At 46.8% G+C, this 16158-nt stretch overlaps 1 protein-coding gene across 5 annotated transcripts in view; it reads left to right on the forward strand.

Moving 5' to 3' along the window:
- Positions 1-16158, forward strand: part of CEP170B (centrosomal protein 170B) — an 80874-nt gene that overhangs the window by 52067 nt on the left and 12649 nt on the right. For 4 of the 5 annotated variants that reach the window (XM_082216525.1, XM_082216528.1, XM_082216526.1 and 1 more), the window contains exons 10-14: positions 424-603; positions 2237-2372; positions 3549-5321; positions 12095-12341; positions 15150-15309. In XM_082216525.1, coding sequence (XP_082072651.1) covers positions 424-603; positions 2237-2372; positions 3549-5321; positions 12095-12341; positions 15150-15309 — 2496 coding nt within the window. The remainder of the gene's footprint in view (positions 1-423; positions 604-2236; positions 2373-3548; positions 5322-12094; positions 12342-15149; positions 15310-16158) is intronic. The other variant, XM_082216529.1, reaches the window with a different exon arrangement.

Below are 16158 nucleotides of genomic sequence, written 5' to 3' on the forward strand. Positions count from 1 at the left end.
TTAGGGCCTGGGACCACTAGGGTGTTGCTATTTATGGACCTTGAGGGTCTCTGTGGGGCATACCGGGAGAGGCGGTCCTGTAGGTACGAGGGTCCTAGGCCGTGAAGGGCTTTAAAGGTCAAAAGCAGCACCTTGAACCTGACCCTGTACTCCACCGGGAGCCAGTGCAGCTGGAAAAGCACTGGGTGAATATGCTCCCATGGCAGGGACCCCGTGAGGAGCCTCACTGCAGCATTCTGCACCCGCTAGAGTTTCTGGGACAGCTTCAAGGGCAGCCCCGCGTAGAGCGAATTACAGTAGTCAAGCCTGGAGGTGACCGTTGCATGGATCATGCATCACAAATGTAATGCTTGTTGACCTCATGGATAGGAAATTCACTGTTTTGTTCTAAGCTGCCTTCTCTCCATCTCTTGGGTTTATCAGGTGTTTGGCGTTTTGGAGTCTCCGGTATTTTCCAGAATTTCCCCTGCCTTCAGGCCTGTCATAAAAGGTGAGAAGGAGGAGCTGGCTCACTTGATGGGCGAAAATGGCTCAAGCCCCAAAGTTACCATGATGCAGGTCATCGCTTCCAAAGTTGCCAGTGAGCATCACGCGGAGATGCAGGTACAGTGAATGTGTGAAGGGCCCAGCTCTCACTTTGACTTTCCTTGCGCTTGAGGGCAACTCGCATGCCTATTTCTGGCCCTCGTGGCCTGCGAAGGTTTCGTTTTGTTATTTACTGAACAAAATTGTAGACCTCATTGACTGGTCCTCAAATGAAAGACCCGTAAGCGATTTAGAAAAAACTTGTTAAAAATACCTATAGAAGCAAACTTTTAAAAACAAGTTACATGAAAAAAAGACTAGCGGTTTTATTAGAGGTGAAAGTAAGTGAGAGAGACTTTGCTAGTAACCATCACTATTTGTTCCCAAGTATTGCGTGGTGAATAATGCGGAAGCCCTGCCTGCAGGCTTGCAACCTAATGGAACTGTAAATCTTGCTAAATCGCCCAAGGCAGTTTGGCGACGGTGCAGGCTTTGCAGAAGAGATCAGGGAACAAGACTTCAGTGCCCTTCATAGCTTGTTACTCTTCTCCATGCTTTGCAGGAACAGAATAAATTATGTGTGATAATCAGATATATTTGCATCATTTATACGGGTAGCAGAGTTTAGCGCTTTCCTGAGCCTAGGTGGAAAAGAGGGCACACACAAGCCCTTCCTGCATGTTGAAACCTTAATAATTTAAAATTACCAAACAACAGTTAATTAGCTGGCTTTCGGCACCTGCTAAAAACTTCTTTGTTCTGCAAGCCTGCCCAGGCATGCAATTTGATTATATATCTGTATCTATGTTCTAAAGCTATTGATTTTGCTTATATTTTGATATGATTTCATGTCAATCTGATTTTATCAGCATTTTCAACAAATATTTTATATTGCAGTGTATCCGGGTTTCCCAAACTTTGTTCCCCAGCTGTTTTTAGACTACAACTCCCATCTTCCCTAGCTAGCAGGACCACAATGGTCAGGGATGATGGGAATTGTAGTCCCCCCCAAAAAACAGATGCAGATCTAAGTTTGGGAAACCCTGCTTTACCTAAACCACTAAGAGCCTTCTGTCGAGTTAATCAGTGTATAGATCTTTTCCAATAAATGAAATAAATATAATCCGGTTGGATCCAAATTTGGCTTACATCTGAGTAGGCACGTAGGGTTGAATTCAGCATTGCACATTAGCATCATTCCATCGGCTCAAGAATTTCTGCGTTCCAGATCTCCCCTCCCCTCCCTCTGTGTGCTGTTCTGCACTTTCTCCCACCCACCCCAAGCCAGTTCCAAGGGGGAGATCGGGGAGGAGGAAAGCCCCATTGTGATAGCAGAACTTCTGCCAGCTCATGCTAGCGCAAATAATAACTTGAGTCTTGCCCCATAATGTATGCTTGTTTTCTGTGGATATCCTCAGGCAATGATGGGTTGTATCCAATTGTACACTGCCCTGGGATCTTTTTTAATGAAGGGTGATTTTGAGTTTTTCAACATAAACCAAACAGACAAATAGCGCCCCTCTGGTTACAGAAGGCTCGTGGATCCAGGTATCAGTTCTTTTCAAGGATTATATATTGGCATAGCATAGCATTTCCTGCTGGGAATTGAGCCATAGCAAATGTTGCCAAAAACAAAATGGCCAAATACTGTGCATTATGATGAGAGTTTGTATGAAAGGTGTGGGATTTCCCCTCCTCTCTCTATTTGCAGTTACCTCTGGCATCTCAAGGTGGTCAGAAATGGGTATCGAGATGGGCAAGCCTTGCAGATAGCTATACAGACTCCGGATCTGCTCCTAGAGTTGGGGATGCTCACCTGCAGGGGCCCCTCTCTCAGGCTGGCATAGGTAAGTACAGCACCTGGCGTCATTTGCACATTGCCAAAGGACTTTACCTAAAAAGGGACAGGTGAAAAGTGCCCCTGGTTCGTGTTTCCTCTTTCTGCTGCTTGATGCTTAGGCCCAATGTTCTATTCTGAGAGGTCTGGAGGGGGCAACACGAGAACAGGGCCTTTTCTGCAGTGGCCCCCTGTTTGTGGAATGCTCTCCCCAGGGAGGTTCAGCTGTTGCCTTCATTATACACCTTTAGGTGCCAGGCGAAAACATTCTTCTTCAACCAGACCTTTGGTCGATTGACATCCAATGCCCTTTTAAATGGGTTGTGGGCGAGGGGATTATTGGTTTGTTTTTGTTCTTGTTTTTATTGTGTACAGTGGTACCTTGGTTTTTGAACAGAATTCGTTCCAGGAGTCCGTTTGACTCCCGGAATCGATTGAAAACCAAAGTGTGGCTTCCAATTGGGTGCAGGAGTGTCCTGCAGCCAATCAGAAGCTGCGCCGAACGTTTGGCTTCTGAAAATTGTTTGAAAACCAGAACACTCACTTCTGAGTTTCGATCGTTCGGGAGCCAAGGCGTTCGGCTTCCAAGGTATGACTGCATTTCATGTTTTTTATATTGTAATTTTATGTTGTAAACTGTCCTGAGATCTTTTGATGAAAGGTTTTATATCATCATCATCATCATCATCATCATCACTAAACTGCCTTTTTGGTGTCTTCAGTAAATGTATTTTCTTTTTTTTTTTGTATATATTTTTATTGGGGGTTTTTTAAACATATTTCCAACAATCATATAACATAACTTCTTATCTTATACAATGTTTTAGACTTCCGTCAACACCTCTGATGATTTTTTGTTCTTTATCACTTATTCTGCATTTCTTAATTTCTCTATTACTCTTAATTATTATTCTCCTCATAGTCTTTCTATTACTCTTAATTATAATTCTCTATTACTCTTAATTATAATTCTCCTCATAGTCTTTCTTGCAATATTTCAGATAATCCTCCTTACAAAATTTCTTGCAGTCCTACTAGCGTAATCTGTTCATTACAATTACTTTTCAAATAGTTCGTATATTTACTCCAGTCTTCTAAGAATCTCTGATCCCGCAGGTTTTGAACCCTTCCTGTTAATTTATCTAGTTCTGCATTGTCTTAGTAAATGCATTTTCATTCCCCTTAGAAAAGGACTGCGGTCCCAGAGTGGCCGAGTCTGAGAGCTCTCTGGCGTTACGGACGAGGCGTCTTCTTCCTCAGCTCCCTCCTGGTGACAAGCCAGAAAGCCCAACGCCAACCATTTTGATTTGTCCAGAGGCATATTCCGACGTTTCACCAAGGAACGCTGCTAGCAGCCACGTAGCAGAAATGTTTGTGGATCCTGCCAGCCGACTGGTGGTTCGGGAAGATTTGGATCCCGATAGCCTTAGTGACGCCAGCAAATCTGACGACGGATTTGGCTTGGAAAAACGCAGGAAGAGCCACAACAGCACCAAAACATTGGAGCAGAACCAGGGCAAGGCGGAAAACGTGAAAGCCAAAAACCACCAGCACACGGTGCCGAAACTTTCAGGTCTGAGAGCTTCCAGCGACCCGCTGTCGACATCTTTCTATATCGGCGACGATGAAGAGGAAGTCGGGGTTCCTTCGAAACTTCCTTCCAGCATTTCTCCTACTCAGGCGGAAAAAGAAGAGGCTCTTTTCAAGTGTGGGAAGCCGGCGGCCAAAGGTGTCAGCAATACCTACGTCAGCTCCAATGGGAAAATGGTGATTTCGTTGCACCAGGGGCTTCCGCTTCCAGAGCCAGAAGTCACGGCTGCGAAAGAAGCGTCGTCCTTTGTCCGGCAGGAAAGCTTTACCAAAGAGAAATCGAGCAGCAACGTTCCTCAAAACCGGCTGCCGCATATCTCGAGCCACCCTCTGCTCAAAGATCTCGATGTCACCCGAGCAAATCGCATGGACTATAACCCAGACACCCACCTCCTCCTTAAAGATACCGAAACTGCTCTGGCCGCCCTGGAAGCCAAAATACTCTGCCAAACCAACCAGATCGACACTCTGGAGAATTCGCCGGGGCAGTTGGAAGACTCCCTGTCCGGAGAATCTGACGTGGACACGGCTAGCACCGTCAGCTTGGTGAGCGGCAAAAACTTACCCAGCCACTCGCCGAAGGGCAAACCCGTGACAACCTCGCAAAAAGAGAAGACTTCTCCCACGCCTTCTGCCCAAGATCCGAGTCTTCAACCCAGCGCAAGGGAGAGGCTTTCAGAGAAGCGGAAAACTCTTCCGCTTGAGGCAGGGAGCAAAGGCGAAAACGCGAGGCGCTTCCAAGTGAAGCGTAGCCCAGGGACCGGGGGCTCCCTGGACTATACAGATGATGAACGAAGTAGCAGCCTCCCATATCTGCCGGCGAATGAAATCGCCTCATCTGACCATGAGCAATCCGCCTCGAGGCCTGTCTCCAGGAAGAAGCCCTTCTCGCAGTCCACCAAAGAGGAGCACAGCAAAGTGACGCCCACCGTGCAAAAGATCCAGCAGGTTCTCACCAGGTCCAATAGTTTGTCTACCCCAAGGCCCACCAGAGCCTCCAAACTTCGCCGGGCCCGGTTGGGGGACACCTCGGACAATGAGAGCGCCGATACCGAGAAAGCGACGCCTCACCACGAAGGAACGGCGGCGCCTTCCAAGCAGCCGGCGGAGGCCAAGAAGCTGTCGAGGCTCGACATCCTGGCCATGCCGAGGAAACGGGCGGGGTCTTTCACCGTGCCGAGCGACTCGGAGAGCGCGCCAACCAGGCCGACGTTCTCCGGGCGCAGCGCAGAGTCGTATTATTCTACCCGGAAGCCCCCCGTGTCGGAAGCCAGGAACGCTGCTAGGAAAACGGCGGCAGCAGTTGCTGCTTCGAAGCAGCCTTTCAGCAGGACACGCTCCAGCAGTGTCAAATACTCTTCTTCTTCTAGTGAGTAACTGTGTGTGTGTGTGGAGTGCTTGATTCTGCCATTGCTTGGAGGTAGAGCATCTCTTTTGTGCGCAGAAGGTCCCCAGGTTTGATCCCCAGCATCTCCAGGTAGGGCTGGGGAAAAGTCACCTGTCTGAAATGGTGGAGGGCTGCTGCCAGTCAGTGTAGACCCTACTGAACTACATGCACCCAAGAGTCCGACTGCGCAGGGGTTCCCAAACTTGGATTTCCAGATGATTCTGGACCACAACTCCCAGGGATTGTGGGAACTGGTAGTCCAAAAACAGCTGGAGACCCAAGTTTGGGAAACCCTGGACTATGCTATAAGGCAACTTCCTATGTTTCCACATGTGTTTTCCATTAAAAAAATTCCAAGCCAGAAGAAAACAATTTGGAAATAAATCTGCAGCCCTTTGCAACAGATACAGAGCCCTGTACTTTTTAAATATTAAGCGCTGGGATTTTATAACCCAAAGAGAGTTGCCTTCTCCCTTGGTTTGTATCTGTGGCGAAATTTGGCTGCCATTGCAATGCAGAAGCTCTGATAGCCCAACATCTGGTAATTCTCTAGCATAACCCAGCTTGATAGCTTCCTGAATCATCTGGTGGTATAGACAGAAAAAGCTGAACTGGGGTGGACTCTTGGCTTGTTGCAATAAGGTAATTATTATATACTCTCAGTGCCCTTGCTTTGATTTGCTCTGTGACCTCTGAATACTCACTAGCTGCTTGTTCTTACGTCAGGCTTGCCTCGTCGCTTGCGGTGAGTACAGATCTTCTCCTGGCAACCAGACAGGGGAACTTGTGGAATTGCAGGAAGGTTAGAGTTTGAAACTTTTCAGCCGGCAATGTGCTAATCAGTCACAAACATTTCTTAGGCTAGTAAAATACTTGTGGACCAGCAATTTTTGCAGAACTTTCTTTTCTCAAGGCTATCTTCAGTAGGTTATTTTTTTCACTCTACATAAAGTCAGATCTTCAGAGGAAAATGTTTTGTGTGTCTATTTTGGGTGGGTGGAACACAATACATGTAATCAGGATTATAACTTTTCGACTCCCCCCCCCAACCCCAACCCCCAATTTCCTGTATCATAAAGGGATGAACTTTTGCTTAGAAACACTGAAAAAGGGACTAATTTTTCTCAGTGGTAAAAAAGGGGGGTCACCCCAAAATGAAAAGTTGGGCTCACCATATATGTAACCGTTACTACTCATATTAGTATTAGCACTTTTAATAAGTGTATGGAACTGTGTAGAACTTTTACAGCGCCTTCCTGAAACTGTGTTGGAGAATCACTGGAAGCAGGAGCCATCCATGCTCCAGATACCAAGAAATAATCAGTGTGTAGAATGTGCAGTCAAAGTGATGCGGGAACTTTATGGCACTTGCAACGGAAACAAAGGCAAACTGTAACCTTGATTGAGTCTAAGCAATAATGTACATTGTACAAGTATTAGAAAGTTTGCAAGCCCTATTTTTCCTGTGTACATGCTATGTATATAACATAATACATTGTACAGTTACATATACAAAAAATGATTTATTGATTTCGGGGTCACCTTTCTTTTCAAAAGATTTGGAAATGACAGTTCATTCCTTTGTTTTTAGGGGAAAGTTCATCTAACTAATCTACAGGAACACGAGGTTGTAAAAAAAGGTTTATAACCCTAGTAATCATATGTCTTGTCAGACGTTTGCTAGCTGCAAGAGTCGCCCAGCATTAATTCCCCACCCATCTGCATTGAACACGGGGAAAATAGTCCATCTGATGTAGAGCACAGCTGGGGAATGTCTGGCCCTCCAGGTGTTCTGGGGACACAGCTTCAAACAACCCTGGCCATTGGCCATGCTGACTGAGGCTGATAGGAATGGGACTCCCGACAGCATCCTGCAAACTGACCTCCCCCTCTTCCCAGGAGTTAATTCCTATTACTTTTCATTCAGCACAAGCACAAACTGAGATTGCAGGAAGTTCCTTTGACCTGATGTACTCCTAGTGGCTGAGCCTTGGGTGATGCAGTTCCTTTTAATTTATGAGTAGCTGCCGCTTGTTGCTGGATAATGCTTAAGCCGTTCACCGCTACAATGATTTAAACTTTGCAGATGACACTGTGATTTAATGGTGCTGTGTGCATAATAAAGCGGGGATCGCGGTGTGCATTGTTGGTACTGCAGAGCTGAAGTGGTTTAATCGCCATGACTTCCCTCGAGGAACACTGCCGAGTCGCGTTTGCTGAGAGACGACGGCCCATCCTAACCGTGCCTAATCTTGTTCCAAATGAATTGGTTTTGTCTTCCATTTCCTTTGCCCCAACGGCTAACCGGGTTTTAGTGCCAAATTAACCTTGGGAGTTACTACGCATCAGTATACGACTAACACGACTAACCTACTAATTCCACAGGGGTTATGGACCTTGTGCAGGTGTTATGCTTGGTTCTCATGTCATATATGGTGCCAGGTGTGGGACACATAAGGGCAGGCCCTGGCGGAAAGGCTGTGCCTGCAAAACCCTTTGGGTAGCACATCCCAAGTACTGACAATTGGCTTGTTTTGGGGCAGTGCAAAAGCGCTTTGCAAGCCCTGCGCTTGTCACTTGGGGAGCACTGAGCATGGGGCTTGCAAAGTGATCCATGCTTGCAAAGCCCCTTTTGGCCAAGCCTCGTCCTTACCTTTCCCATGCCTGATGTCATATAAAATATCAGAGGTGGAGCATGTTGGTTGTGGTTCGGCTGAAACAGCCTTTTGGGCCAAATGGGGAGGGCTGGTGGGCCCAATTTGGCTCATGGGCTGGAGGTTCCCCACTGTTTACACACGCACTCAGAGTCTGGAGAGGAGATTGTGGCCGCTTTGCTCCTCGCTGCTTGTCCCACTGTTGTGCTGAGCTATGCCACGCTTTGCCTTAGCATGCCTTCCAAAGCCAGGCTTGTGGATTAGCTCTCTCCAGGCGCTCTCAGGGGTAGAACATCTGCTTTGTACACAGGAGATCCTTGGTTCAATCCCAGCGTCGCCAGGAGAGAACCCTGCCTCAGTTCTTGGAGACTCGGTCAGTGTAGACAATAATGAGCTAGATTGACTCAAATAGTCTGATTCAGTTTAAGGCAGTTTCATATGTTCCTGTGGGCTCTGCACAGCAGCAGAATGACCAGGGGTGAGCAAAGCGGTCGCAGTCTCCTCTACCAGAGCCTGTGCAAGAGCACTAAGCCAAGGTTTGGTGTGGTGTGTTGTGCAAACCAGACGACAGTGTTCCAGCTTCCCAGTTATGTGTCTTTTTTCTCGTGAGCAAATGGATAAGAGAAAAAAGTCAACATGGAGAAATGTAAACACCGCAAAGCAGCTGATAATCACTTATCAGAATTGGTGCACTCTGATAAAGCACAATAACTCTGAAGCTGAAAAAAGGATCTTTCCGTAGCCCAGTAACAGAATTTCCAGGGAAACAAAATGAGTGGTTTCTCTCCCCTTGACCAGGAACATCTGTTTTGGGTGTATAAGGGTGTTGCCTGTAAACTGCAGCCAAATGCGGCGTATAAATGCTGCAGGGCAAACCCAGGGATCTCATGGAAATAATTATGACCATGAACATGATGTGAGCAATCTCCAAATGGGGCTGCCCTTCTGGTTGAAGTTTCCTCTTTCACTTGGCTGAGCTTGTTTACACAGTCGATAATCCCGAGGCAATTAATACTCATGGAGTTGTTAAATGGTGTGCATGAAGCAAGTCAAAAGTAAGGGAAGATTCCTCTGAAACCACCAGGCCTCTGAATTTGACACTGTTCTATCTCAAGGCAAATAACCACATATAGTGACTTAGCATGGCTGTTGCGTTGGGTGTCAAGAGATGCGGCGGGAGTTCAGGGGGAAGGCCCCTAGCTCAGTGGTAGAGAACCTGCTTGGCATGCAGAATGTCCCAGGTTCTATCCGCAGCAAGAGGGCTAGGAAAGATCCCTGTCTCCTGAAGCCCTGGGAGAGCAGTTGCCAGTCAGAGTTGACAATAATAGATCATAGAATCATAGACTAGAATCATAGAATCATAGAGTTGGAAGAGACCACAAGGGCCATCGAGTCCAACCCCCTGCCAAGCAGGAAACACCATCAGAGCACTCCTGACATATGGTTGTCAAGCCTCTGCTTAAAGACCTCCAAAGTAGGAGACTCCACCACACTCCTTGGCAGCAAATTCCACTGTCAAACAGCTCTTACTGTCAGGAAGTGACCTGGCTTGCTGGAAGGCAGCTTATGATATTTGGAAAGAACCTTCTCCAACGTGGTGCCTTCCACATATCTTGGGCTACCCCGGCCAGCACTGTGCAAATTTCAATCAGGAGATCTTTTATGGAACAGACTCATAGAATTATAGAGTGGTAGAGTTGGAAGGGACCCCAAGGGTTATCGAGTCCAACCTTTGCAATGCAGGAATCTCGGCTAAAGCATCCATGACACATGGCCATCCAACCACCCTTGGGAGGTTGTAGACTCTCCTTCCTTGGAGGTTTCTAAGCAGAGGTTGGATGCCTGTTATGGATGCTTTAGTTGAGATTCCTGCAGGAGGTTGGACCAGATGACCCTTGTGGTCATTTCCAACTCTACAATTCTATGATTTTATGATGCCTTCGGGGCTGATGGGAGTTGTTGTCCAAAACATCTGAAGGGTACCAGGTTCAGGAAGGCTTTTTTGGAATGTAAGTAATAATAATACTTATTTATTATTTATTTTATACCCTGCCCATCTGGCTGGGATTCCCCAGCCACTCTGGGTGGCTTCCAACAAAGTATTGAAATACAGCAGTCAGTTAAACATTAAAAGCTTCCCTAAAGAGGGCTGCCTTCAGATGTCTTCTAAAAGTCTGGTGGTAGTTCTTCTCTTTGACATCTGGTGGGAGGGCATTCCACAGGGTAGTGGGTGCCACACTGAGAAGGCCCTATGCCTGGTTCCCTGTAACTTGGCTTCTCACAGTGAGGGAACTGCCAGAAGGCCCTCGGAGCTGGACCTCAGGGTCCGGGCTGAACGATGGGGGGTGGAGACACTCCTTCAGTAAGCAGGCCATGAGTGGTATGATGGCGCTCCAGCTTTAGGGACCCTGGCCTAAATCAGGGTGGGGAACCTGCCGAGAAGGGAAATAGCCCAGTGGTGTAGAACATCTGCATTGCAGGTTCAATTTCCTAGGTTCAATTTCTGGCCTCTTCAGTTAGAGCTAGAAGAAACTCCCTGCCAGAAACCCTGCCAGTCAGTGAAGACAACCGTGAGATAGATGGACCAAATGTACTCATTCGTACACATCTTCATCCGTTTATTGGGAGGAAAGTGTATTTGGATGTACCTGATGCAAGCACCTCAACCCCTCTACTCCCCACCTTTCATACCATTTGTGCCCATCACTAAATTTGAGAACCACTGGATTAAGGATGACAACACTGGATCTCTGTAAACAGACCAGGGGTTTCCTGAGTGTGTAAACAAGCCAGCTGTTTCTGCTCTCCATCTTGGAAGTCCTTAACCTGTGTGGAAATGAAGTCACCTGAACTGGTGGTTTGCCGAGGGGGGACACCTGGAAGTCTAACCTGCCTGACCGTTCCTCCTGGGGCCTCCTGTGCATGTGGCGATTCAGGACCACACCCCACACTGGAAAATTCCTCCAGTGGAAGGCGCTTCCGTACAGGGATTCACGCAAGGTGCCTTCCACACAGGAAATTTGTAACATGAGCGTATACATTTTGCCACCATAGAATTGCAGCAGCCTTCTCTGTTGCGACTGGTTAATTTGTGGAAGCGGAGGGCAGGTACAAATGGCCATTTGGCCAAAAAAATCATCACACGTCTGCACCTGATCTGTGGTAAAAAAATTCTCCTTACTATTTGACTGGCTGGTGGAAATAGCCCTCCACTGTTGCTGCGACCACAGGGTAAGCTCTCTCTTTCCCCAAATGTTGTGTAACTGCCTTTATCTTCCTTGCCTTATTCATGTGCCAGAGAAACAAAACTTTAATGTCTGAATAAGAGGGTGATGACACAGCCCTCAGTATCATCTGCCCGCTTGGCTTCACCCCTCCAAACGTCCGCCTGTCTGGCAGAAATCTGAAGGTGGAGCCAGCTGTCCTCACATAGGTTCCTTGACGTGATCCAAATGGGCATGTGGTACCATATTCTCACTCGTCTTCCCGCTAATGCTTTTAAGGCGGAAGTGGGGGGCAGGATCTGGCCAATGGGACCAAGTCTGACAGGTTTGTGGGGGAAGCCTGAGACGGCCAGGTTAGGCCCTCAGGTTGCCCCTATGCTACAAATGAGCTCCTGTCAAGGGAGCCACATATTTTATTATTTATCTGTTTAAGCAATTTATATGCCGCTTAACTGCAGTAGTCCCCTAATCGGTTTACAAAGGGGCAATGCGAAAGACAGGAAAACCTGTTAAATCTATAAAATTCCAACGTCAGTTAGAATGCCAGTCAATTAAAGATCAGATGCGGAAGTGCGATTATGTTATATGGTTTTTTTTGGTTTTGTTTAAAAGGTGGCATCTGTATTCGCCCACAGTAAAAATGCAAACAATTCCATCTTTTTATTCCTCCAAAGTTCTCTCCATTTGGTGGGATGCACAGGAGTTTCCTAATTCACCTTCCTGCTCCTCCTGCTCCTTGGGCTGTTTTTGCATTCACGGTTTTTTGTTTGTTTCTTAACCTTTTGAAGCCCGTCTCAAAAGTCTTTTTCTTTGCCTTCTCTCCTTCCTATTCTTCTTCCCCACCACCACCGCCCGAAACCAATTCATTTCTTATAAGCTTCAAGGCGGCGGCCGCAGGGCTCAGATTACACTTCCACTTCCGAGGAGGAGTATGGCTCAAACCACAGCTCCCCTAAACACAAACGCTCCCATACTTCAACAGCCACCCAGACGCCCAGGACCCGGGGCTCCGGGCTCAGTAAGCAGAAGCACAGCAACAGCAGGGAGACGGAAGACGAAGACTATGACGATCACGACCCCTACAACTTCATCGCGCAGACGGCGGAGATTGCCGAAATTGCCAGGTGAGGGACGGGTTGCGGCAGCGTGTTGAGCCATTGGAACCATTGGTGGCACACTGTGGGTCAGGTGAGAAGAGTAGGTAGGAAATATTGTGTAGTGTTATGCAAGGTAGAAAGAGCTGGGCTCAGGGGTCGGCAAACATTTTCAGCAGGGGGCCGGTCCACTGTCCCTCAGACCTTGGTGGGGGGCCAAACTATATTTTGAAAAAAATAAAATAAAAAATGAACGAATTCCTATGCACACTACACATATTTTATTTTGTTATTACGGTCACAGACCAGTTCCGGCTCCAGACAGCCTGCCCAAGATGGACACACTGGGAAACCTCCAGTCTCTGTTCACAACTAAGGGCAGCGGGGCAGGACAGTTCTCTTGCATTGCCAATGGCTCTCAATGGCCCTGTATCGCTTCTTAGTGGCCCTAGCATGGCCAGGTCATTTTGCATATTCTAGCCCAGGAATTCCTCTGTAGTTTGTATTTCGCCCTTCACATCCCAAATCATCAAAATCCTACCATTTATTAATTTCTTGGCTTCAGCCCTGCCCCCCAAATCTATAACAATACATTTAAAGCCCACCCCACTTCTAACAGTCGTGGCTCCCCCCCCCAAGAATTATGGGAGCTGTAGTTTGTTAAGGGTGCTGAGAGTCGTTAGGGGACCCCTGTTCCTCTCACAGAGCCACAATTCCCAGTGTTGCCTGGAGAGAGGAACCTCCCTTGGGAAGTTGTGGACTCTCCTTCCTTGGAGGCTTTTAAGCAGAGGCTGGATGGCCATCTGTCATGGATGCTTTAGCTGAGATTGCAGGGGATTGGACTAGATGACCCTCTGGGTCCCTTCCAAGTCTACAATTTTAGGATTCTGTGATTGATAACCACTCTGGGAATTGTAGGTCTGGGAGGACAATAGGTTTTGGTTTTGACTCAACCCACGGTGGATATGACAGCAACCATGGTTCTGGGAAACCATGGTTAATTAGAAGCCTGGTTGCTCATGATGCAAACAGAGGAATGAAGGGTTTTGTGTGCTTGAGCAAAAGGGCCTGTTCTCCAAACTATTACTGTCCAAACTATTCATTTGGCACCTTAAGAACAAGCAGATTTATTGTAGCGTAAGCATCAATCTAGGCTGACTCAGTGTAAGGCAACTTTCTTTACCAATATGAAAGGTTGCTGCAAGGCTTACTGAGATAATGATAATCCCCCTCAACACTATAATAAGGTTAAGTATTATATTATTAGCATTCTCCTTTTAAAAAATCATATGCGTCAAAAAACGCGTAGGAAAAGTTCAGGTTGCACAGCTGTTAACGGGGAAGCCTTGTGGGAAGGTTGCGTTACACAATCTTGCCGTTGTAGTTGCTGAATAAATCTGGCGGTCGGCTCATTCTGGTGCGGTACGTTGTCTTCTTGATAATGGCACAGCTGGGTGTTTAAGGGATGGCAGCCCTTCAGGAACTTAAGCATTACACAGCTCTCTGTGTTCTATAAATACTTTCTGCTTAAGAAACCAGCTCTCACAGATTGCAGAAGCTAAGGCTGCATGCTTGCCTGTGATCCGTCTGGCGTCAGGGGCAGAAAGTGCTCTGCCGGATTTTGCAAGAAGGCCGCCCCATAATTGCAGTCTTTGCCTCCCGCCTCTGCCGCGGCTTCTGAATCAACAGGGAGGCACAGTCTGGAATAGCAAGTGAGGGTTCAAAGGGAAATTAGTCCCCCTTGTTTACACTGGGCTTAATCACGTAATTGAGGCATCAGAAGAAACTGCTTCGGCCCCAGACAAACCTAGCCGCTCAATTAGTCATGCAGTTCTGAATATTACTCCATTTTAGCTCACTTGTGCCTTTTTGTTTCCAAGGAAACAGCTGAAAGGTACCATATTTCTATAACCTTGCATGTTTCTGCAGAATCTTATTCACTGCATAGAAAACAGGACTGCAACATTCAATCCCTTTAGCTGGTAAATTAATCAACTAAAGTTTTAGCTGATAAATTTTCAGGAGACAAGTTTTCATCAGTGAAACTGAACATTCAGAGCACACTTGCCTAGTTTCTGAGATTATCTTTATTCTGCTTTGTTGCACACCAGTCAGGCATTTTAAAAAGAAAATGTTAACAGTTGACATTTCCATGTAATGACAAGTGACAGTTTTGATCAAATTGTTACTTAACTCATACTTCATTTAGTATTGCAGAAAGGTGTTGGGAAATTCCAATTTATTTACATGTCATTGATTAATAAATCCTTTGGTTAGAAACAAACGATGATCAATTAAACCCCCCCAAAAAAAAGACAACAGAAGAGATGATGCAAGAACCAGATTTTAATGTGTTGTCCTGAGGTAGCAAAAAAGACGTTCTGCAATTTGATAATTTAATAAGTGTAACTGTAAAGCTAAATTGCATTTTTCAAGGGCAAGGATCTTTCCCTTTGTGTGTGTGAGAGAGAGAGAGTGAGAGAGAGAGAATTGTAGTTTCATTTTTTTCTTGAGTACAGTGGTACCTCGGGTTAAGTACTTAATTCGTTCCGGAGGTCCGTTCTTAACCTGAAACTGTTCTTAACCTGAAGTACAACTTTAGCTAATGGGGCCTGCTGCTGCTGCACCGCCAGAGCATGGTTTCTGTTCTCATCCTGAAGCAAAGTTCTTAACCTGAAGCATTATTTCTGGGTTAGCGGAGTCTGTAACCTGAAGCGTATGTAATCCGAGGTACCACTGTATATCCCCTGTCTAGATAAGATGAAGACAAGGGCTGAGCATGATGGCTTTGTAGCTGAACGTTTCTCAGTCCTTAAGTTCTCCATGCTGTTCCTCCAGATTGAGCCAGACCTTGGTGAAGGACGTAGCGATTCTTGCTCGAGAGATTCATGACGTTGCTGGAGATGGAGATTCCCAGAGCTCATCGGGAACGGGGCCAAGCACCTCCCACAGTTCTGTGCCTAATACCCCTGCCTCTACCATATCAGCAAGGGAAGAGGTAAGACGGCGGCTTAAGACCTATGCGGTAGTGAATGCAAGCAAAATACAGAGGTTAGAGGAAGCTTCATTAGGTCAGAGCAGGGTTTCCCAAACATGGGTCTCCAGCTGGTTTTGGACTACAATTCCCATCATCCCTGACCACTGGTCCTGCTAGCTAGGGATGATGGGAGTTGTAGTCCCACAACAGCTGGAGACCCAAGTTTGGGAAAAGCTGAGGCAGAGGCTCCCAGTTGACTCTATCCCTGTTTCAGAAAATCTGTACTTGCTAAGGCCCATCTACCTTCCCCTTGATTTCCTCTCCTTCTTGGGAGCAGGGGAAGAAAAACACACGCCACACTCTCAAGCCCTCTCAATTTAGTAAAATTAACTTTAGCTCACCCCACCTATGCTCTTTTTGCTAGTTCTTTCTTTTGCAGCAAAATGAGGTCAAAAGCTGTTGGGACACAAAACCAGTTCTCCCCAAAATGTTTCGTTACAGAGATTCCGGCCGTATTTCCGCAACCCACTCAGCAGCTTCCAATAATGGGGACCAGGAACAGGGACCATGATGGGATGCCAGGCATGGGGTGGTGGTAACGGCAGTCCCGTGCCCAGTTCCGCCTCTTCTCCAAGTGACGCTTGGTTCCTGAAATGTGTGACCTGTCTTCATCACACCCTGTGTTTCTCTGCTCCCACTCCTTGTGGCTGGTTATTGGTTGCTGTTAGATTGGGGTCGGAACATGCACAATGCCGTGATGTTACGTCTTGTTCCTCCCTATGTTTTGCAATCAGTTTCCCTTTCACAAAGAATTCTGGTGCTGGATATTGGAAATCTCCATTCTCGTGGTGGATATTGGAACTCTGCTGT

Source organism: Podarcis vaucheri (assembly GCF_965113315.1).
Source record: "Podarcis vaucheri genome assembly, chromosome: 1".
Lineage (NCBI taxonomy): Eukaryota > Metazoa > Chordata > Lepidosauria > Squamata > Lacertidae > Podarcis > Podarcis vaucheri.